This window comes from Channa argus, chromosome 15, assembly GCF_033026475.1.
Source record: "Channa argus isolate prfri chromosome 15, Channa argus male v1.0, whole genome shotgun sequence".
NCBI lineage: Eukaryota > Metazoa > Chordata > Actinopteri > Anabantiformes > Channidae > Channa > Channa argus.
The window spans coordinates 157,373-178,682 of record NC_090211.1 but is presented as its reverse complement, the minus strand read 5'-3'; the positions used below and the strand labels follow the sequence as shown (position 1 = coordinate 178,682).

The 21,310-nt window shown below is 38.4% G+C and overlaps 2 protein-coding genes across 5 annotated transcripts; one reads left to right on the top strand and one right to left on the bottom strand.

Annotated features, from left to right (window-relative positions):
• Nucleotides 1-1,386: 1,386 nt before the first annotated feature.
• tspan4b (tetraspanin 4b) lies at nucleotides 1,387-9,311 on the top strand. Its single transcript, XM_067477375.1, has 8 exons — nucleotides 1,387-1,688; nucleotides 4,277-4,346; nucleotides 4,490-4,681; nucleotides 5,285-5,359; nucleotides 7,105-7,200; nucleotides 7,361-7,474; nucleotides 7,937-8,020; nucleotides 8,431-9,311. Exons 2-8 carry the CDS (start codon nucleotides 4,278-4,280, stop codon nucleotides 8,497-8,499), a joined length of 699 nt encoding a protein of 232 aa, XP_067333476.1. The 5' UTR covers nucleotides 1,387-1,688; nucleotide 4,277; the 3' UTR covers nucleotides 8,500-9,311.
• A 1,558-nt stretch (nucleotides 9,312-10,869) lies between these two features.
• bcl2l12 (BCL2 like 12) lies at nucleotides 10,870-21,310 on the bottom strand. Of its 4 annotated transcripts, none has more exons than XM_067477374.1 (8): nucleotides 21,078-21,310; nucleotides 18,308-18,491; nucleotides 17,773-17,977; nucleotides 16,678-16,897; nucleotides 16,477-16,584; nucleotides 14,034-14,107; nucleotides 13,357-13,620; nucleotides 10,870-11,883 (listed from the first exon to the last, which is right to left on the bottom strand). In XM_067477374.1, coding segments are annotated over exons 1-8 (1,098 nt in total). In that variant the 5' UTR covers nucleotides 21,079-21,310; the 3' UTR covers nucleotides 10,870-11,841. The 4 variants fall into 4 exon arrangements, with proteins under 4 accessions (XP_067333475.1, XP_067333472.1, XP_067333473.1 ...); XM_067477371.1 differs by having other exon boundaries at nucleotides 14,034-14,110; nucleotides 21,078-21,307; XM_067477372.1 differs by having other exon boundaries at nucleotides 14,034-14,110; nucleotides 21,074-21,303.

The following is a 21,310-nucleotide window of genomic DNA, read 5'->3' as shown; positions in this document are numbered from 1 at the left end:
TTCTACTTGTACTTGTTCTGTTAGCGCACCTGTGGCAAATCAAATGAAATTGATTGGATATTATTTGGAAAGGCACACACCTGAAGACTATAGACTCACAGCTGCATACTGTACCAGAACAAAAGCCTTGAGGTCAAAGGAACTGCCTGCGAAGAGACAGGATTATTGCAAAGTACAGATCTTGGGTAAACTGCAGAAAAAGTGCTATATAAGTGCAGACTATTTACCATATACAAATATATACCTGCTGCACTGCATGTTCCAAAAGACACAGTGGGCTTCATAATTGTTAAATGGAAGAAGTTAGGACTCTCCAGGACTCTTCCAAGAACTGGTCGCCCGGCCAAACTGAGCCATCGGGGGAGAAGGCCCTTAGTAAGAGAAGACCAAAAAAGCTGATGGTCACTCTGACTGAGACTGAGAGATCCTGTATGGAGATTTACATTTAAATTTACATTTAGTCATTCAGCAGACTCTTTTATCCAAAGCAACTTACAAGTGAGGTACAAGGCAAGCAAAAATCTAAATCAAAGAGAAAACATCAAAGCAAAGTCCTATCAGAAAAGTGTTTACATTTCATGAGATGCAAATGCAAGAAAGAGCAGAAGGGAAGTTTTTTTTATTAGCTTTAAGTGCATAGGAAATAAATGGTCTGCACTTATATAGCACTTTTGTACCTATTGGTACTCAAAGCACTTTACACTGCTTCTTATTCACCCATTTGCACTCAGACTCACACACACACCGATGGGGGAGCTGCTATGCAACTGGCCAACACTCACCAGGAGCAACTAAGTTGGAGTGCAGTGTCTTGCTCAAGGACACTTCGACGTGTAAACAACTGTCGAAGTAGCTGCTCTATCTCCTGTGCCACAGTCGCCCCTGAATCACTTTACACAGTGGACCAGAGGGTCTACTGTGTGTAACGTACAGAATAGAAGAGCCCTGTGTGCTGTTGAGCAGGCAGAATGACTTAACTGTGTGACTTCCTTTCCAGCAATAAAAACTGTGTCTCAGGAATATGGAACAATGCATGATAACATGGCCTTTCGAAATCACTCTGTACCAATGCACTGCAAGGCAACGATAACATAACAACAAAACAAGGTTCATTGTGAAGGTCTGAATCTGTGCCAGTAGCTGTTCATATTGTAATAAATTAAACAAACAAAAAAAACAACAGTAAGCTTTGCTAAATAGTCACCAATAACGGCACCATGCTTGTATCTGCAGCTGTGTGTGCATGTGCAACCCCAGGAGAAGGACCCAGACTCTGTAGCACAAAGAGAGAAAGGTGGGATAAGTGAGACAGGCCGTGGAGGCTGTTGGTTGAAGGAGGGACAAGTGACAGGAAAAAATGGGAAAGGGAGGAACACAGAGTGGGAGGGGCAACAACACACACATCTGGAAATAATTGAGGAGAGACAGAGAACGAGAATTCTGGTAACAAAAAGGCGAGAAGGAAGAGGGGAAACCTTCCACATTGAACTGTTTAAAGTTCAGAACTGGGGATGAAAACAAGTTGAAGTGGGACAGCGGGTGGAGGTGGTCTATGAGTGAAGAACAATACAGAGGAAAAGAGGAAAGGAAAAGCAAAGGGATTCAGAACAGGAAAACTACATAAAGAGCCAAACCGGGGGAGGATTGTGATATCGACGAGATCTGAGAGGACTGGAACTCATCTTCAGGTAAAATACATTCCTGCAGTAACTACACATACACACACAGACACACACAACATTAAGTCCCAGACCACAAACACTACTTTCACAATGTGCCTTGTTCGAAACGAATACATGTCTCATTATAACAATAAGTAGATATGTATTCACTTCACATGCATTCAGACTAAACTTTGGCCTCCCTGTGTCTTTAATCTGTCCCATCATGGTGTAAAGAACTGTAGATTGTACAGATGATTAAACAGTTAAGGGCTTCTTGTTGTGTTTAAACCCAGACAGCACCAAAATATCAACCATCATTTACAATCATGTGTTGTCTTAGGAAACTTCATATTTAGTTTTAAGGAGGTTATCTAAGTGGTTATTTTCTTTAAAAACTTACTGTATAAACATCAGCCTCTTATCTCCGCAGACAGGAAGTTTCTAGTGTGTTTAGGTTTGTTTTTAATATACTACCCATAAGCCCTCTGTCAGGTTTAATTAGCTGTTTTTATGGAGACACATGATGTTAAATTATAGTTGTGTGTTTACATGTTATCCCCCTACTTGTAGGTTTTCTCTCACAGTCCAAAGACATGCATGTAAATTGGTGACTCTACATTGCCTGTAGGTGTGAAGAGTTGTCCAGAGTGGAGCCTGCCTCTTGCCCAGTGTCAACTAGGATAGGCTCCAGCCCCTCTGTGACCTCAACAGGATTAGCAGTTAAAGGTTATGGATGGAAAAGATGGCAGCTGCTATTTAGGTGCAATTTCAGCAGAAGTTTGCCTCCCTCTGTGTAGGGGCTATTTCAACAAACAGTTCACAATCATTTGTATGAGATGGAAGTAACAACCTATCTGGGTGTTAAGGTTGGATGACTTGGTTGGATTTCTAACCATTCATGACACACATTCTGCCAGGTTGCATGGAGATTGTGAGTGAGCACAATCAAGTCCAGACACAAATTCTCAGTTGGATGTCAGAGGTCTGTGGTCAGAGAACAATATGATTCTGCCACCACCAGGTGTGTTTAGTGTGTTTGTGATGATTTTTGTGTTTGATTTCTATCCAACAGAGAGTGTAGTCTGTTGGTAAAAAAAAAACAGCTTTGCTTTCATCAAACCATAGAACCGTCTTTTATTTGTCATCAGAATCTCCCACATGGCTTCTCACAAACTCTAGCCAAAAGGTAACATAAGCTTATAGGCACATTTATACTTTTGCAATTCTCCTTTCAGTCATTAATGACGGATTTCACTGTACTACAAGAAACTTTCAGTGACTTGGAAATGTGTTTGTATCTACCCCCTGCTTTTCAATAATAGTAAATGTCTTTTCTACCTTCTCAGTACCCAAAGCACTTTACAGTTGCTTTGTCATTCACCGATTCACACTTTCATGATGCATATTCTGTTAGTAAAGAAATTTGTGTGTGTCACAGGTTTGCTGTGGTCATGGGAAATGCCTTCAGCAGTATAATTAGCTTTACTTAGGAGGGGAGGAAGCATCCTTCCTGTCACCAGTTTTACTTCCTGTGTGGTTTTGTAATAGACCACTCAGTTAGAAACTGATTTCTACTGTAGAAATGCTCATATACACATTTGATATGCATTTAGTAAAGGTGTTCTGTGGAGTACAGTTTCACAACAGTGGACAGTTCTGCACAAAGTACATTTTTAAATCCAAATAAAACACATAGTGGGTGTAATTATGCTGTCCATCCACTGTTTTCTATGCAGTGATATGTTTAATTTCAGCTGAATCATCTGTAGTCAGTCTACAGAATCACACACAATGGGATTGTAGAGTTTAGTTCATCTCAAATAAAGGGCTTGTCACAACTTACACAACCACTGTGGTGAGTTGGAACATTGGCCATGGAAAGATATAACAATAACAATAACAGTGTAAAGCGCTTTGAGTGCCAATAGGTAGAAAAGCGCCATATAAGTGACTATTTAACGACACCATCCAATTTGTGCAAGAACTTTATTGAAGAATAACAAAAAAAGAAATATATATATATATACATATATATTTAACATGAAAGCAAGTGCTGTGTGTGCGTGTGTGTGTGTGTGTGCATATGTGTGTTCCTGAAGGTTGGCAGAAATGTTTATGGCTTCTCCTGGGATGCAGGCTTTTTGGTTAAGAACTACAATACACACACCTGATCCACACTTTAGAAGTTTTATCATGACTGTAAAGCTTCACTATTATATTTAAAATATACTGAATCCTATTGAAAAGTAATAAAAAAACAAAATAAAAAAAATAAGAAAACATATATACATATTTACTTCCTTACTTGAAAATTTGTTTTTTTTAGGAACATAAAATCCACAAGGTGGCTCATAGAGTTGTGCTAATTGGAGCCAATTGGAGTGTTACACCCCTACTCATGTTTCACCCTCTTGTGACACGTTCTCCCCTCACACACAAACACACACAAACCATCTATCTTACCTCTTAGGAAACCCAAAACACACTACAACAAATCTGACACCCATTGACTCTAGGTGAAAATATTTCTCAGCTGAAAGGAAATAAAAGTATTAGTGACATGAAGTATTTCACACTTCTTCTGCTCTTCTGTTTCCTCTTTGCTTTTGCAGGATGCCGGTGTCTCAGAGGTGTTTGTGCTGCATCAAATACTTGATGTTTGTCTTTAACCTCATCTTCTGGGTTAGTATTTGCAGTCTGTCACACATTGGTGTCCTGTTATTTATTCACTAAAATCTGACATTTCCCATTGGCCCTTAATCTTTTTATGATTTCTCAAATAAAATATGATGCACTGAACAGTGCTTTTTGAATGTCCTGAACAGCTAGGAGGATGCGGCTTGTTTGGCGTTGGAGTCTGGCTGTCCTTCACTCAGGCAGAGTTTTCTTCTCTTCCCCTGTCCTTCCCATCACTCTCAGCTGCCAATCTGCTGCTACTTGCAGGTGGTATCACCATGGTGACAGGTTTCTTGGGTTGTCTTGGAGCCCTGAAGGAGCAGCGCTGCCTGTTGTTCATGGTGAAGCATCCACGAGACATGATATTCTTTATTTGGTATAACAGAGAGATGAGGAATGCAACAAAGGTGCTCAGATATAAGCCAGACACACTTGTCCCAGTCACATCTCAGTGGGGATTGTGCACATAACTTGCCTTTACATTTACATTTAGTCATTTAGCAGACGCTTTTATCCAAAGTGACTTACAAATGAGGTACAAGGCAGCAAAAGTCTAAGTCAAGGAGAAAGCAAAGTGTTTACATTTCATGCAAACAGTTTAGTCAGCAACATTACCTGGTTGACAACTCACAGTGGCAGGTTTACAGACCACATGAACAATTAGAAACAGTGTAGTCAAGATTAATCTTCTGCAGTAAAGAGCAGCTTGCATCCTGCTTTCCAATAGCCAGTATGGGGATTGACCCCATGACCTTGGCATTAGTAGCACCTCATTCTAACCTGAGCTAACCAGCCCACTCGAGATAATTTAAAGCTGACTGAACACTGGTTATAGTTTCTTCATGGAATAACATTGGAATCAAACTCACAAATCTTCAGTAGAGTGAACAATATATTGTCCATAATTGATGTAATCGTTCTCACTGCTCCTCTGTCTCATGCAGTTCTTTGTGATCCTTTTGCTCCTCGTCTTGACAGAGCTGATGCTTGTGTTGGTTTTACACATCTACCATGACAAGGTGAGCTCACCATCTACAAAGCTTTATTTGTTACATGTTACATTCACAAAACTTGGGCTGCTGTGTGTAAAACAATGCAATGATTTACAAATCATTCAAAATATTTTTTTACTCATAATAGTATAAATCCAATATATCAAATGTTAATTCTGAAAGATTAGATTGTTGTTATTGCTTGTTTGAACTTGATGCCAGCAGTACTTTTAAAAAAGTCAGGAACTGGAAAGACTAATTGCTTTACTTTTGAAATTCTTCTTGATATAGGATTACAGCTGCTGGATGGTTGTATATGTTGCTCCAAAAGCTGTATATATTGATCAGCATTAAGGGAGCCTTCACAAATGTTCAAGTTACTCATGCTGTGCGCATTAAATACCCCCCACACCATCACAGATACTGACTTTTGAACTCTACACCAAGTCAAATGGTTCCTATTCACTTTAGCATTGAGGACCCAGTTTCCATGATTTCCAAACACAATTTCCTATTTTGACTAATCAGACCATATGACACTTATGACTTATGACAGTTCACTTCAGTCCATTTTAAATGAGCTCAGGCTCAGAGAAGGTGACAGTGTTTCAGGATCTTGTTATATATGTGTGTTTCTTTGCATGTTGGAAATGTAACATTTGTGGATACAGTGACAAACAACCTGTCCTTTGTCCTTCAGGTGTAGGTACACTGCTGAGGTGTTGCTTCTCCTGTGCTGGGCCATCCTCTTGTGTAAAGGCCGTTTGGTTTCTCCATTGTAGAGCTCTGAGTACTCTTCTATGCACTGGGCTGCATACACTACGTTGCTCTTCTTGTGTTTAGGTGTTTGGTCTTTTGGGTGGACAAGTCTTTGTCTTAATGTGTTGGTAGGTTTGAAGTGAATAGGTACTGTATGTGGTGTTTTCTGAAGATCCTTTTGAGCTTCTCTGAAACTCTGTCTAGCTATGTAAGGAATCACCAGGTTTTCCTTGACTCGGAGTCTTTGCTCTGTCCGCCGTCCTTCTGTTGGATTTGGACGACATCTTGTTTAAGGCTCAATTAGGAGAACCGCAGGCCTTGAGAGGTGTCCTCAGATGTCTATCCTCCTTCTTTTTGGCTTCAGAGGAGGTGCAGGTTCTGATGACTCCTATTTTGTGTTGCAGTGGGGGTTGGTAGTCAAACTGTAGGTACTTTTCTGTGTGTGTGGGTTTCTTATAGTCCTGTAGTAATGAACCTTGTTTGATCCGTAAAGACTCAGCTTCTCAGCTTCTTCTTCCTTTAATAGCCAGTCATGGAACTTATCTCTCATCAAATAACTTCATCAGCTGTGAGATTTTCCACTTTCTTCAGTCTTTTCTTTTTCCATGCTGACCCCTATCCACAACCAGCTGCTATCATCATTATCTGTATAAATTAGATAAAACTAAGGATTATAGGAACAAAAGAGCAATGTTTGCACTTTCCTTCTTGTATGTACTGAGCCCTTAACATGAAAAATGTGAGAATAGTTTAAATTGAAATATTTTTATCTCTGTTAATTGTATAACTCTAGGAATCTGACTGTATGTTGGGCCATTGAGACAATGTGAAGAAGACCACCTTGGACCTCTTTTATGTTTATTTCTGACATTTTACAGACAAATAATGAATTGATTAAGCACAAGTACAACTTCAAATCCTACAAGACCCTGCAAAAGATGAGTGGATTGAAATAGTTAATAACTGTCTTTGTCTTTCTTTCTTTTTTCTTTCTTTCTTCCTCTTTTTGTTAGCTTGATTCCAAAGCACAAGATGAACTAAAGGAAGGTATGAAGAACTATAAATCAGAACCCGGACTGAAAAAATCTTGGGACAATGTCCAGAAAATGGTGAGTAGTGGTGCATGACTTATTTTACACAAATCCACAACAGACTGAAAGTAACACAATAAAGTACTTTATAGGTGGGTGCTGCTATGATCACACTGGTCAAGACAGGACCAGCAACCATTACATGTTTTCTGTGATATATTACCCTCTCTTCATCCAGTTCAAGTGCTGTGGAGTAACTAACAAAACAGACTGGTATGATGTGCTGAATGGAACGCTGCCCTCATCCTGCTGCTCTGTTGGGACAGACCAGTGTGCTGACGGCTGGAGCGAGGTGCGTTTGCTTCTCAGTCATAGGGGAGGGGTTGGAGCACTTAAGAGCTTAGAGGTGTAAGATTTCTTCTTTTATTTTGCAAGTTTGTTCCAGATGCATGAGTTTGTCTGAATGACTTTACACATGATGCATTTCAGCAATAGAGTCAGAAAAATTAAATTAATCACTGGTAATGCACAGTGCAGCTATGTTGTTGATGTAGGAAACAAGTCTGTACGTCTGTACGCAGGTAAGTTTCATAGGTGACATGTGGAAAACAAATCACCTCACTCGTCAGTTCAGCTCTTTTTTTGTATCCTTGTGTGCACAAACACTCCCACGACACAGTCTGTACATGAGCTTGTTGTCAAAGTTTTCAGTATTAAAGGATGCCTTCACTGATTTTGAACTTGCTTCCATTGGTTCTAATTTGAGTTCTACGTGTATGTACATGTTTAATGGCATTTATTCTGTTCTCTGCAGCCGTGTTATCAGAAGGCCAGGCAGTGGCTGCTGGATAACATCCCCTCTGTCCTGGTGTTTGGAGTCTGTATTGGTGTTGTGCAGGTACATTACTTACCTCCAATATAATTTATACAGTGAAAAATCTTCACTGCCTCTGTCTCAAAAACAAAATCAGTGTTATTAGGCTTTATGACTTCCTTAAAATTCTTGTGTCAGACAAATCCAAAGCGGAAATGATTGTAGACGTTGGTTTTGATCCAGCGAGAATGTACATGAGACTAATCTTTGACATGGATTAGATGTCAAAGTATTTGAACCTATACCAGGTTTATTATGTCCTGTTCATTTATACAAATGATTATTGTCAAAGTTTGCCAGGCGTCATGTATTTAATAACACTATTATTTACTTAAAGTTTTAGTGTACTGTTGTATGTCAACATAGCCTTATGGCTTTTGAAGCCCTCCCTTTTGCTGCTTTGATTTCTTGTTTACCTCCTCTTCTCTTTTCAGATCCTGGCCCTGGTGTTCTCCATGCTGATGTACTGTCAAATTCATTGGGCTGAGAAGCACCTGGACTGACGCAGGCCAGCTCTTCATGATGGGACAGATTATCCTTTGGGATCACAAAACGCCCTCTTACAACCGGATCGAAATTCTTACTTTGAGTCCAGACCTGAAATGGATGCCCCACAACCCCCCAAAAATACAAAATACAAACACCATTAACCGCAGAGGTGAAGTGGAGATCAAATCAGATCCAATCATTTGTATCCGGCATTACAAACCTCATCATCCTTTAATATACCATGACGTCAGTGAGGGTTCATTTAACTACTACATCCATCAGGAGAGGAATAACTGGCTCCACTGTCAGTGTTAAAACATCAAGAAAGCAAAGCATGTGTCTGTTTCTCCTCATTTCAAAGCTTCATTTAGCTGCATCTTTCTTATTAGAAATAATGGAGTGACATTTGTTATGAATTATGTTCATTTATATAACATACATTCTGTTCTTTAGTAGAGCTGAAGAAAAATCTTTACTATATTCATAATTCTAATATCTACCCAGTGTGTGAAGAGGAGAGAGGACGTTTCACCTGCTTTCTAACCTGCTGGTTCAGTTAGGGTGTTACATGGAGGATTTAAGTAGACAAGTACACCAGAAAAAAACTATTTTCCATAGCACTTAGTTCACTTTGCTCATACCTTCTAGCTTTGTGCATTATTCTGTGATATATGAAGACTTTGAACACACAGCATCTGCTTCAGTGGCTTCCAGCTTTACCTTAATTCTGTCAGTCTCATCTAATCATTACTGGAATAATTTTAATATTTCTGTGTTAATGTTCATTCTTGTTATTTACCACGAGTTAAACAACATCCTTATTGGAGCATAGTCTTCTGTTTTGTAACATGTTTTGTTATGGCTCAACACTAAGATATTTATGCCATCAGTGTTCTATATGAATGATATATATATGTATAACTGAACACTGCCACACTCAACAACATAACCAATGCTGAGGGTTTTGGGAAGTGGCCAGTTGTGTCACTATCAAAGTACTCAATCCAGAACTTCTTTCATGAACTTGCTGCTGCACTTCCTTGATTACTATCCAGATTTTTTGTATTATTGTCACACAGTACATGTGGTAAGGGAAGGATGATTATTATTAATAAGGATTTACTTTGTCTTTCAGCTTGCTAACAGGCAACAACATATAAAGTACACTGAATGCCATCACACATTATGAAAACATGCAAGTATTGTCTGAACCCTGGTGAGCTCCAATCTTAACTAGACTGGTCCTGCCTGGTCAGATGCTTCCTCTCATCACCAATGCTGCTTCAGGGATGTGGAGTAGTGGTTCATCGGCCATCCACGCTATCAGTCGCTCACCGCGCTCCTCTTTCTCGACTCTTTCCTATATCTCTATGTCCAGTTAAAATGACGTATAATTTTTCCTTCTTAGCATCTTGGAACTGTAATGTGAAGCCTGACCAGCCAGCTTAATATAACGCACCAACGGTGCAAACGGTTAAAAATAAGCAGCCATATTCCTGCATTGGTTGAGAAGTTCCTTTTATGCAATTTCTGCAGTTTATTCTAAACCAAAAGGTGTGTCACACATGAAGTTTGGGGTTTTCTTATATACAATATTAGGGTTTGGCCATGTGTTTTACTTATGTGTGGACTATGGATTTAAAGGTGTGGAGGAAAGCTGGAGGCAGGCTATGGATGTGTTAATGTTGTGGTGGACAGGGGTCTGCATGGGGGAGAGGGAATGCTGGGCATGTTTAACAGCCCTGAGGATGTTTAGCTGCATGTGTAGTGTTTGTTAGAGGCTTTAATTTCCTGTCATTTCTCCCTAAAATTAAACTCATGTTTGATTTTTTTAATGGAATTTTCCATTTAATGTCACTCAATTTAGTTAATAATTAGCACAAGAAGTAAAACAGTTTTTAACAGACTTGAAGAAACTTAAAGGAGCAGAGTGTAAGATTGAAGCTGCTCTATTCTAATTATAGTTGTCTTGTATTAGCATTTTGTTGTTGGGCTGATCTGGTGGCCAGTTACATATTTTCACCATGGTTTCAACTTTTTCCTCAACCATCCACAGCCCGCTCCCCTCGCAGCCCCCTGCCCAATCAATTTCCATCCATTAGCTGTCCTAATTATCCTGTTTAGGGTCACTGGGTCACAGGGGGTGTGGAGCCTTTCCCAGCTGTCATAGGGACAGCCTGGAGAGGTGACCAGTCTATAGACAGACACAGACAAACATTACCAAGGGTTAGGGTGCTTTGATATGGCCAGTGGTTAAAGAGGCTGCTTGGTTCTTAAAGTAGCTCTAAAAGGACAAACCAAACACTGGTGGGAATTTTATGTTTTCACATTAAGGTAGCTGCTGGCATTTAGTCAATTTAGCACAGCTTGAAAGATTAAGATGATAATTTTTTAAAGATACTTTTATTTAAAAAAAACTTTTAAAATGACATTTACAGATTCTGAAAAAACATCACAGATATTATTTTCAAGACATACAGTACAGCTGAAATGTGTGAAAAGTATGTGAGTCTCTTGCTTGTAGGGTAGTGCATGTTTCTGAGACAAAACGTCTTCATAATAAATAATTTGTAAATACAGAATAAATGTGAATTTATAGACATTTATATCATTTGACCCCAACAACAGCAGTTCTGTTTCTCAGTTCCCTCCCAACCCAAATCATTCTTTCACATAATTCTCTGTCACAGAACGTGCTGGAAATAGATCAAATTGCTTTTAGTTTTTTTTGTGTTTAAATTTTGCCAAAGTGAAACAGTAATGAAAATATAATTACAATAAAGCATTTAAATAGCAAGTTCACTTGTATTCATCACAGTTTAGAAATAAAAAAAGGTTGAAGTTTCAGCACCTAACTGTACCCTGGTCCTTTGTGTTGAAGTATTACTTCACTGAGAATGTCTTCTGACTAAAGGCACATTTAACCAAGTGTTTCTTTTTGGTTTCCTGTACCAATCTCCTTCTTGAATTCAGTTTTGTGATAGCAATACAGCAATAAGCTTTAGTTTGTCTGACAATAACTCCCAACGTCACGTTGGGAGTTATTGTCAGTAACAAGTTGCGAACAATTACCTTATCCTTGATCTAAAAGGTCTACAAATGTAAAATCGAAAAACACCATTACCAACTGCTGTCACTCTCAATTGGCTTGTTCTGAGCATGTAAACCATAACCTCTAGTGAGAGTAGTGTCTGATCCCAGGTCAGTGTAAATCAGAGAGTCTTCTGGAACTTGCTCCTGTCACAGTCCAGCTCAGACTCTGCAAGAGCTTATCCATGTGGGAAAGCAGAATGAGGTCAATCAATCTTTATTTTTATGTCCTGATGGTTATTTGGAGTGAATACGTTCCTGGAAACTCAGTCGCACTCTGCAGTCTCCTCCAAATGCACCAAGTTCTCCTGAAGATTAAACAAAAGGGTTGTCTGTACATATTAACAGATGTGATACATTTTACCATCCACATGTGCAGAGGTTAATGTGTGTACATTTCATCATCTTCCCATGTGTGAGAACAAAAAGAAAGACCTGCATAGACAGAGCATAATAGGTAAAATGTGTAGAAATAAACCCTGATACCACAATAACTTGTTGGAAGCTTCTCCACTGACCAACCTGAGGGACATTTCATTGAATTAAACAATGTAAAGTTTGCAATTTGAATAGTTACCACATGACACAATATACAATATTTACCCTGTGAATGACAAATGGCTTTGACTGCCATCCATCAAATTCAGATTTCCTTACTTTAACATGCTTAGTGGTAGCTGCAGACTGCATATTTTGGGGTGGTTTATAAGTGTACTTTCTTGTTTTAGGGTTATTTTGTCTCAATCCCCTGTACTGTGTTATAACTGCCTAGTGTATGCTGTTGCAGGGGTCTGACATCATTTACTTGACAATGAATTACTGTGGTCAAAGCTGATACACGGCTACTACACGACGCGTTTTCAAATTAAAAGAGAGGTGCACATTTTACATATGCACAGCCTAAACTTTATCTACAGTATATTTACTAATTATAATTAATTTTTCATTATCATCCCCCAGCTGTGCCGGCCGTGTACAATTGGGGAGGGGGAGGGAGGGAGGGATGGGTATGGTTGCATCAGAAAAGGAATCCAGGGTAAAAAAATATGTGTCAAATCAACATCCAGACAAATGATCCATTGTAAGGACCCTATTTAATTTTTATTACAACAGTGTTTTAAATGTGGTGTGTTTGTGTACCTGCTCGGTGTTTCTGCTCTCTTAATTGTTTCAGAAAGTCCAGAGAACTACTAGAGAACTACATGCTCCTGAGAATCAGTACTAGACCCACTACAAAAAGACCTATCCTCTGCAGGAGGATGAGTCTCCTAACAGCAAACTGCTTGTTGTTTTTAGTTACTTGCTTTAATACATTTAGACTTAGTATTCTTTTCTTCTTAATGTCGCTCCTCTCTGAGCTGGTGTTGTAACAGCAGTCAATTATGTTATAATTAGATATAAATGTGCAATTAATACATTAATCTGGCAACACTGGCCCCTCTCATTTTTGCATTTATGCAGTGGAGACTGCAACCAAAGGGCACTACACCAAAATCGCACTGCTATGTACAGAAAAAGTCGCAACAGTGTTTTGCCAGTTTTTTTTTGAGACTTCAACCTCATCAAGCCTTCTTAAAGCAATGCCTCAGCCATTAAGACAGCATACACCAAGGAATCTTTCCAAGGTAACCAATATTCAACTGAGCAGCAGCAGAGCATTGATCAATCAGCCACTTTTCAATGTTCTGGTCATAAGGAGTTAACGTTGTGTATGTTACAAGATTTCTCTTAATCAGCATTTTAAGAAAAGCATTTGTAAATGACTTAATTTAACCACTCACCCATCCTCCATGGCTCTTGACCCAGGGGACAAAGGTCTCCATGTAGCACTCTGCATAGCCTTGTATGCGCTGAGTTCCTGTGGCTGTCACTATCCGGCGGGACACTTCCATGGAGACAGCCATGCGTTGCAGTGTTGGACTGGCCGGTGGACGCAAAGCTGGAGTCTCTGATACCTGACTGCTGCTGAAAGTGTCGAGAAGCTTTGCAAACGATCCATAAGACAGACGAGTAATACTGGAGCGCAGGATGGGATTTGACTGGATCTGGAAAAAGATGCACAGATGAACCACATTGTCTTCCAAAAGTACTGGAAAGGTTAGGCAATTTCATTTTACTAAAAATGAAATTTTTATCAACTAAGGATCAACACAAAATAAATGTAATTTTGATTTGATGGTATTTTCACCTTGATATGTTAAACAACATAGAAAAAAGCACTTTTGTATCAAATCACCCAAATAAGAAGTATGGAAATGGATAGTTTTAAAAGATATTAAATCAAGGTAAATATACTGTTTATGTGAGTGTGAACACGAAATGTCTTTCTACTAGTTGTTTTCCTGTAGAATTTCTGGTAGTGGTTATGTAAATTATTATGGTAGCTGCCAAAGTATGACCGCTAAGAAAAAAAATGAACAATGCATTTTTACACACATTATAATGAACCATTGCCTACCTTAATGTCCATAGAATCTCCCTCCAAAGAGAGCACCTGAACAAGCTGCTGCACCACGGTCTCTTTGTCAAGCACTGCTAAATGAAAGAAGCAACAACTTTAAACTCAATGAAAATGGATCATACAAGTTCTTCATACAAATAAATGGTCTAAAGAATCAAGTGTAAGGTTAAAAATAACTTACATAGCCTACTCACTGGTCAGTGAGGAACCGTGAAGATAAAAACCATTAGTCTAACTGGGGTACTAGATCATAAATATATTCTGGCCAAAGTAGTAATTTGGTTAAAAAATACTGCATCCTACTGATCTATTGGATTTTAAGGCAGCTCATGACATTGCATGGCCATCTTCTTGAATGAGTCATTAATAGAAGGAGCAATTGTTCTTCTCCATTTACATTTCTTTTTGTAATGACACTAAAAATTATGACCATTATACAGATGTTCTGTTCTGACTGTTCTGATAGCAGTAGCATGAATCAGATGAAGGACTATATATTGTCCAGATGGGATATGCAGAAAAGAAGAGGGATTGTTCAGAGTGTAAAAAACATGGCTGAGATAGGCAAAAAATTAATAAATCAAGTATAAAAAAAATGAATTTGGATATGAATGAAGTTGTAGGTCCTGGGTGCAATGACTGTGTGGCTGCCACTAACCTCACATGCTATTTTTGTATAGCACTACTAAGTGCAAAAAATCATATGGCTGAATAAGACCAGTGGGTCTTATTCAATTCAACTTTATTTATATAGCACCAATTAACAACAAAGTCATCTCAAGGCACTTAGAATAAAGTCAAGACAATAAGCATACCCAACAAATGCGCTTGAGCAAGCCCTAGGCAACAGTGGCGAGGAAAAACCCCCTTTAATCTTCAACTACTCTCACTCATCAAAGCTGGTTTATATTGGTTTATATTGTATCCACTTAGGAAATATGTCTGAAAACAGGTTAGAAATTTCACTACTGTTGTTAATAATGTTGTCCCTTTTTGCTAAGCTGAAAAGCCATTCAGACAGAAAATTGACTGCTGCAATTCAATAGTGGGAAACACTACAAAAACTAGGGGCAATGGATGTTCACAGAAAGCCCATTTGTTGGCTGACAGCCAACCAATAGTAATTCCATGAAAACTTCAGTGATAGCTGGTGTCATTAGGGTTTAGTTGAAAAAGCCATGTCCACAGCTGTATCACCTAGTTCTTAGTTTTGAGGGAGTTTCACAATGTCAAAATGGAAATACATACATACATACAGCAGGAAATACATAGGAGATGTATAGGCTCTGAGACAGTGCTAATTAGATTCCTGACCACTGTGTATTCACCTGTACGTATGTTCTGTAAGGTTGATTTGCACTAAGTAATTCCTTTGTCCTTTTGTGTGAATTGAAATCCATAACCAAGACTGTGAGCTGCCTTTTGCCTCGTAAACATGACTTACAGTTTTTGCCACGACAAACCTAACAAGACACATGATAAGTTAGGTGGGACAATGACCAAGATGTGACCTTTAGAACAGCTGAGGTGTTGGCTCAGGGACAGTCAGAATGAAGACGCTTTTGTTATGAGAGGTAAAAAAATTTAAATTCAAACAAAACAAAAAAAAAGGAAAAAAAAACACTCAAGCAAGCCCAATTTCTATTGAGTAGCGCATGGTCCTCATGGCCTTGACCCATTAGAGGGAAAATGTAAATGCACTGGGACTTCATCAGCAGATCCGGCTACTACTCAGCCTTCCAAAATCATGTCAACAACATCTTTACAAAATGGCAAGTAGCAGGGGTATGAGGAGTGGTATGAAACAAAAAAAAAAATCATCATATCTGCTGCAGCGCTTGTCATTTAAGACAGGTGCATTTCTGTCTAAAACACATTGTGCCTCCAAGATTTTCCAGCTTGTTTGCAGCCCAAATTGTAGCTTTTTTACAATTGAAATTGTAGAAGCAGTTACAAAATAGTTTTTCCAAATTTTTGTGATATAACTCATTCTAAAAATTAAAGGGAACGTCTGATTTAAATAGTAAACTAGTAAGAAAACACACACACACACACACTTCACTACACTGACTAGCTACAGTTAGTTAACCAACATTGCACGATCCTGGATGGACTGATTATGTTTTTTTATGCCAACTTAAAACAGCCAGCCTTTTTTTTTTAATAACAACTTAAACATGACGTTGTGTGTGTTTGTTTGTGCGTGTGTGTGATTACCAAGTGGAGGATGCTGACACACACACACACACACACACACACACACTGATTAAATATTTTTTATACCAACTTAAACATGGGCTGTGTGTGTGTTTTGTGTATGTGATTACCAGGTGGAGGATGCTGAGCTGAGACACACACACACACACACACACACGGACTGATTAAATATTTTTTATACCAACTTAAACATGGGCTGTGTGTGTTTTGTGTGTGTGATTACCAGGTGGAGGATGCTGAGCTGAAGGACTGGGTTTCTTTTTATTGGTGGACTTTTGGGCAATCTTCTCCAGCTTTTCAGCTACCTCATTATAGAACTCGGGAGGGTGATCTAGATCAACATACAACACATCACCATAAGAACCTAAGATTAGAGCTTTAAATTTATTTTAACCACTATGATTTCCAGTGTGATGGAACTTACTGGGAGAAGCAATAGACGACGTCGGATGTCCTTTTTTGGAGAATTGCAATGTGTTTGGCCTCTGTGAATGAGATCCATCCCCCTCTTTGTCCTTTTCTTTCTCTATCCTTAACTTGAAGAACCTGGAGAGTTTCTTTCTAATCTTTTTTTGGTTAAGCTTCTTTTGTTTCTTCTCACTGTCTTCATCTTCTGATGCAGACGAGGGGGACACAACATCATCCTGTGGGTACAGGTTATGGAGCTCAACTAAAAGCTGTGGTGATTGCAATACCGCCTTATTTCTAGCTATCTGAGAACCTTTAATTTTATGCCCATCATGTTGAATACTTTTGTCTTAAACTAGAAATCAAAGCTCCTTTAAGCTTTTCTTTGACTCCACACTGAAATGTGATCTGATAGTTCCCCCAAGAGTTTTAACTGTTGGACACAAAAACCATGTTTAGACCCCCCAGGGCATAAATGTGCTGAAAAGGTTCAATAATGATCTATGCATTGGTCTTACTTTTGATAATATTACATTTAAGGAACATTATCCAATCAGGCAGTGATAAAGTAAAACTTGCCAGCTAGAAACATACTGTACTTGCATGATAAGCCATAGTTTTCCAACACGCTATCTGGCATCCCGTAAATTATCTAGCTCAGTTGATAACTAGACAAAATGTTTTATTGATCCAAGAGACATATTTTTGTAGTATCCAATCCTATATCACAAGTGACGTTTGTCATGTTTTTACTCTGACAGCAATAACAGTGTGTGACATATGTAGCGAATACATACTAGCTTTCTTTGCTTTGTACTCTCTAACTCCTTGTTTCCTCAAAAGTCTCCAATGTTAGGATTAAGACATTTCATCAACTGTAAAGCTCCACAAATTGCTGCTAACTTTTTCTCAACTCTGCTAGCAAACCCACTAACAGTAGCTCAAATATTAACAATTTGTCGTACTATGAAATTCTGCTGTTCTAATTGCTGGTTTGACTGGGCTTTCAGGTGGGACAAAAAGGAAAAACTGGCATCTTATCTAAAACTAACAAACATATCATGACTTATTTTAATTGGTTTGATGGCAAATAAAAACAATATTTTCTTACTTCTGTTTGGTGTTTGAGATGTGGTGGTTTTGTCTTGCTGTCTTTGTCCAGTGATCCTTTAGGGTCTTTGGCAGAGCGACGTGCAGTGTTACGACGAGGTAGCTGCTTTAATAAATCCTTCAATCCAATCTTCTTCTCATCTGCTGAACTGAAATCCTCGGCCTGTGAATCCCAGCCATTGGTTGCTTTTTGTCGTGACTTGGAGCTAGAATGGGAAAGCATCAAAGTAGACTAGTGTAAGATACTGTAGGCATCAATGAGTCCACACATCTTAATGCATCTCAAGTTCTGACTGACTTTTCTTATTAGTCACGAAAAACATAAGGATGATCCCACTTCCAAAATGTTCACAATCAATGGTCATAATGGTCACAATCCTTGTATGTTTGCATTAAAATTCAACCAGAGTAACTGCCCTTATCAGATTGTTTTATTTGTGCTCCATTTACAGTAAACTCTAACTCAGGCTCAACCTACTTGATAGAACTCATTCTAATTGCATCTTTTGGAACTAATAACTCTGACATATTCTTACCTGTACTTGTTCTTATCTTTATAGGTACCTCCTATTCTGCCAGGCCTCTCTTTCAAGGGCACACAAAGGGTCCGATGGAGGAAAGCTTGGAGTACCAAATGAGTCTCCGCCTTTATCTCCAGCAAAGAGATGGAAGAGATGGAGGAGGCAGAAGGACGGCGGTCTGCCTGCGATTCTGACATCACTAAAATGACATAAAACACAAAGGCAAAAAAACTAAGACATTATTTTCTTCTTTTGTAGCATGCGTGTGAGAATCATCTTCAAAAGAATGTACCATCCTACCCTCCGTCAAAGTTCTACAAACCTCATTTCTAGAACAGTTAGCGCTTCTAAAATGCAATATAAACAGAAATGTGTAATTTCCTAATTTGATTGATCCTTTACTTATCTGACAGAAGTACAAAGAAAAGGTTTTATTGTTTTCACTGACCATCTTCATCATATTTTGTAATAATAACCAAGTTTGATCCTGCAAGACACTCCAAATAGTTGGAAAATAAAATGGCTAAAAAGTTTATAAGGTTCTCAATGATTTTATGTGGCCTTTCTTACTAAGAATTTGTAGAATGAAAATACACATTTAAAATTAGAAATTTAAAAAAAAAAAAAAATAGAAAAAAATAAATACAATTTGAATAGGCTAAAATATAATCAAAACTATGATTCTTTAAATAAATGAAACTCAGCTAACACTAGTCTCCACAAAACTAAACAATACAATTATTTGAAGTTAAAGAAGAAATAAAAACAAAAACTAAATAAACATTTTGAAACAATAATAACACTGAGTCATTCCCACAAACACTTCAACCCGTGATGTCGGCCGGCTGCCAAGAGGCCCAGCTTATCCACTGGAAGTCAAGTTAAAAACTTTGGAACTTTTTTGTTACATTATGGATTTGCAGTTTTAAAAATCATGTTAAGTAAGATTAGGATCTGGATTTCAAAATAATAAATTGTTACCAAATAATCAAGATTAAGTGAAATAAAACTGGGTGAACTCTAAACCTAATGAGATACTATGTCTAAATGAAAGCTAAACAAACACATAGGGACAATCCAGTTTGTTAACATTCCTTTTTAGAAGTTTTAGTGCACTGACGGTGACATCATATGAGTTAAATAATGAAACAAAATATCAGACTACTAGCTAAAATATGTATATTTTATAGCTAAAAAAATATTTTTGTATATTTTTCTGAGACAATTATGAAATGACCAACATTTAATTTAAAGAATAATTTTAGGGTTTCAACAGCAAAGGGAGTTTTTCCTCTCCACTGTTGCCTACGACTTGCTCAAGGGGGAATTGTTGGATTCTCTCTATACATCTTTATAGTTTTGACTAAAGTTTGTAAAGTGTCTTGAGATTACTTTGTTGTGAATTGGCGCTATATAAATAAAGTTGAATTGAATTGAATTAACCACAAAAGGAATGTACTGCCAATTTGGAGATTAAATTTTGCAAAGAATAGCATGTGAAAAAACAGTAGTTCTTTACACTGTGGATCGGTGTGTATAAATAGGGCCTCACCACAGTAATGACTGAGGAAACAAAAGCTAAAGAGAGATAGAGGTTTGGAGCTGTATTCCCAACTGTACACAGCTAAAACTGAATCTAACATAAAACTAAGACAACCTGTGCAAACACAAAATACAAGTTTGAAATTAGCTTTATATTTAATGATAATCGCCAATATGAAAAAGTCATTACCCCCAGAATTTGATTGGTAAGGCGTGGACTTAATTACTTCTGAGCCATTCTGAGCTCACCTGCCTTGTATGCTTGGGATTGTCTTGCTGTATACCCCAGGTTCTACTGACCTTCAACTCAAGATTCTTGAATGTAGACAGCAGGTAGCCAGCAGCATTCAACATTAGGTAGCTGTGTTGATATTCTCCTAAAAGTTTTGATCAGCATTCAGATGATATTTAATGTTTTTCTTCACCACACCATTCCCTAAGTTTGGAAGGACAGACACTTCTAGGAAGCTTTTTCCATATGTAGATAGTGTCACTCACTGTGTATTGGTGGATTACCAAAGCATTAGAAATAACTTTGTAACCTCTTCCAATGCACATGGGTTTTACTTTGGTAGTTTTTTGGGATGTAATAATTGAGGGTGCAAACCCTTTTCCCTCAGGTGTTGCTGGTATTACATCACATTTTTGCTTCAATAAATACATTTCCTCAGGTTTCCTTTCTTATATGAGGAATGTAAAGCAGCTACAACAGAATGAGAAACTGAAACAAGGTCACTGATAATATGGCAGATCTGACTGAGACAGAAATGGGCACAAAGATAGTAAGAGATTTGTGCGTAGAATCTAAACAAATTAGTTCAGATTTTTTCACTTTTAGATTTTTAATATTGATTGATTCAAAAGACGGGGATGTAAAGAGGTTGTAAACATGGTGTCGGAGGACGCCATGGGACCGGGACACCGGGATAGGATTCAGTACAGGACGGGGCGGGAGGTAAACACCAGGAAATCCTTACCGAAGTTTTCAGCTACACACAGCAGCACCTGTAGCAGCGGAGCAGATTCAAGTCTTCAAAACAACCCTGAACAAAGCAACAGTGACTTAAGCTTTAACAACCAGAGAACAGAGAAACTCCAGGAGCGACTTCGTTTGTTCTGAACCAAACCTCCTCCTCACTGAACGTGTTCAGAGAAAGCTCAGAGACATATTTCACTGGCTTTTCTAAGGCGGAAATGAAGGACAGACGGAGGAAAACTCTAATGAGACATGTTTCTTACCTACTTTAAACGTCTGTGCTGCTCCGACTGAGATTGATTTTGTCTCCTTCCCGTTGTGTGAGTGCAGATACCTACGGTGCTACGTAAGAGCGCGGGGAGGGGCCTCGCTCCCACACCGCCTGACTCAGCGAGTTTCTCTTTTTTTTTAAGGGGGGGCTTTTAGGATTTCTGTCAGGATAAAGGAATGTGAAGACTACATATTGCAATTTTTATTAAACCATCAAATTCTCCACTCAA

What these genes read in the sequence shown, in the direction of transcription:
- bcl2l12 (XM_067477371.1), bottom strand. An exon ending in GTCGTCTATTGCTTCTCCCA is followed by an intron (nt 16,585 to 16,677) that starts GTAAGTTCCATC and finishes ATGTTGATCTAG; the next exon opens with ATCACCCTCCCGAGTTCTAT. An exon ending in AGCTCAGCATCCTCCACCTG is followed by an intron (nt 14,111 to 16,476) that starts GTAATCACACAC and finishes TCTTTCATTTAG; the next exon opens with CAGTGCTTGACAAAGAGACC.
- tspan4b (XM_067477375.1), top strand. Translation starts at nt 4,278, where the DNA reads ATGCCGGTGTCTCAGAGGTGTTTGTGCTGCATCAAATACTTGATGTTT. An exon ending in GGGACAATGTCCAGAAAATG is followed by an intron (nt 7,201 to 7,360) that starts GTGAGTAGTGGT and finishes CTCTTCATCCAG; the next exon opens with TTCAAGTGCTGTGGAGTAAC. An exon ending in GTGCTGACGGCTGGAGCGAG is followed by an intron (nt 7,475 to 7,936) that starts GTGCGTTTGCTT and finishes TGTTCTCTGCAG; the next exon opens with CCGTGTTATCAGAAGGCCAG.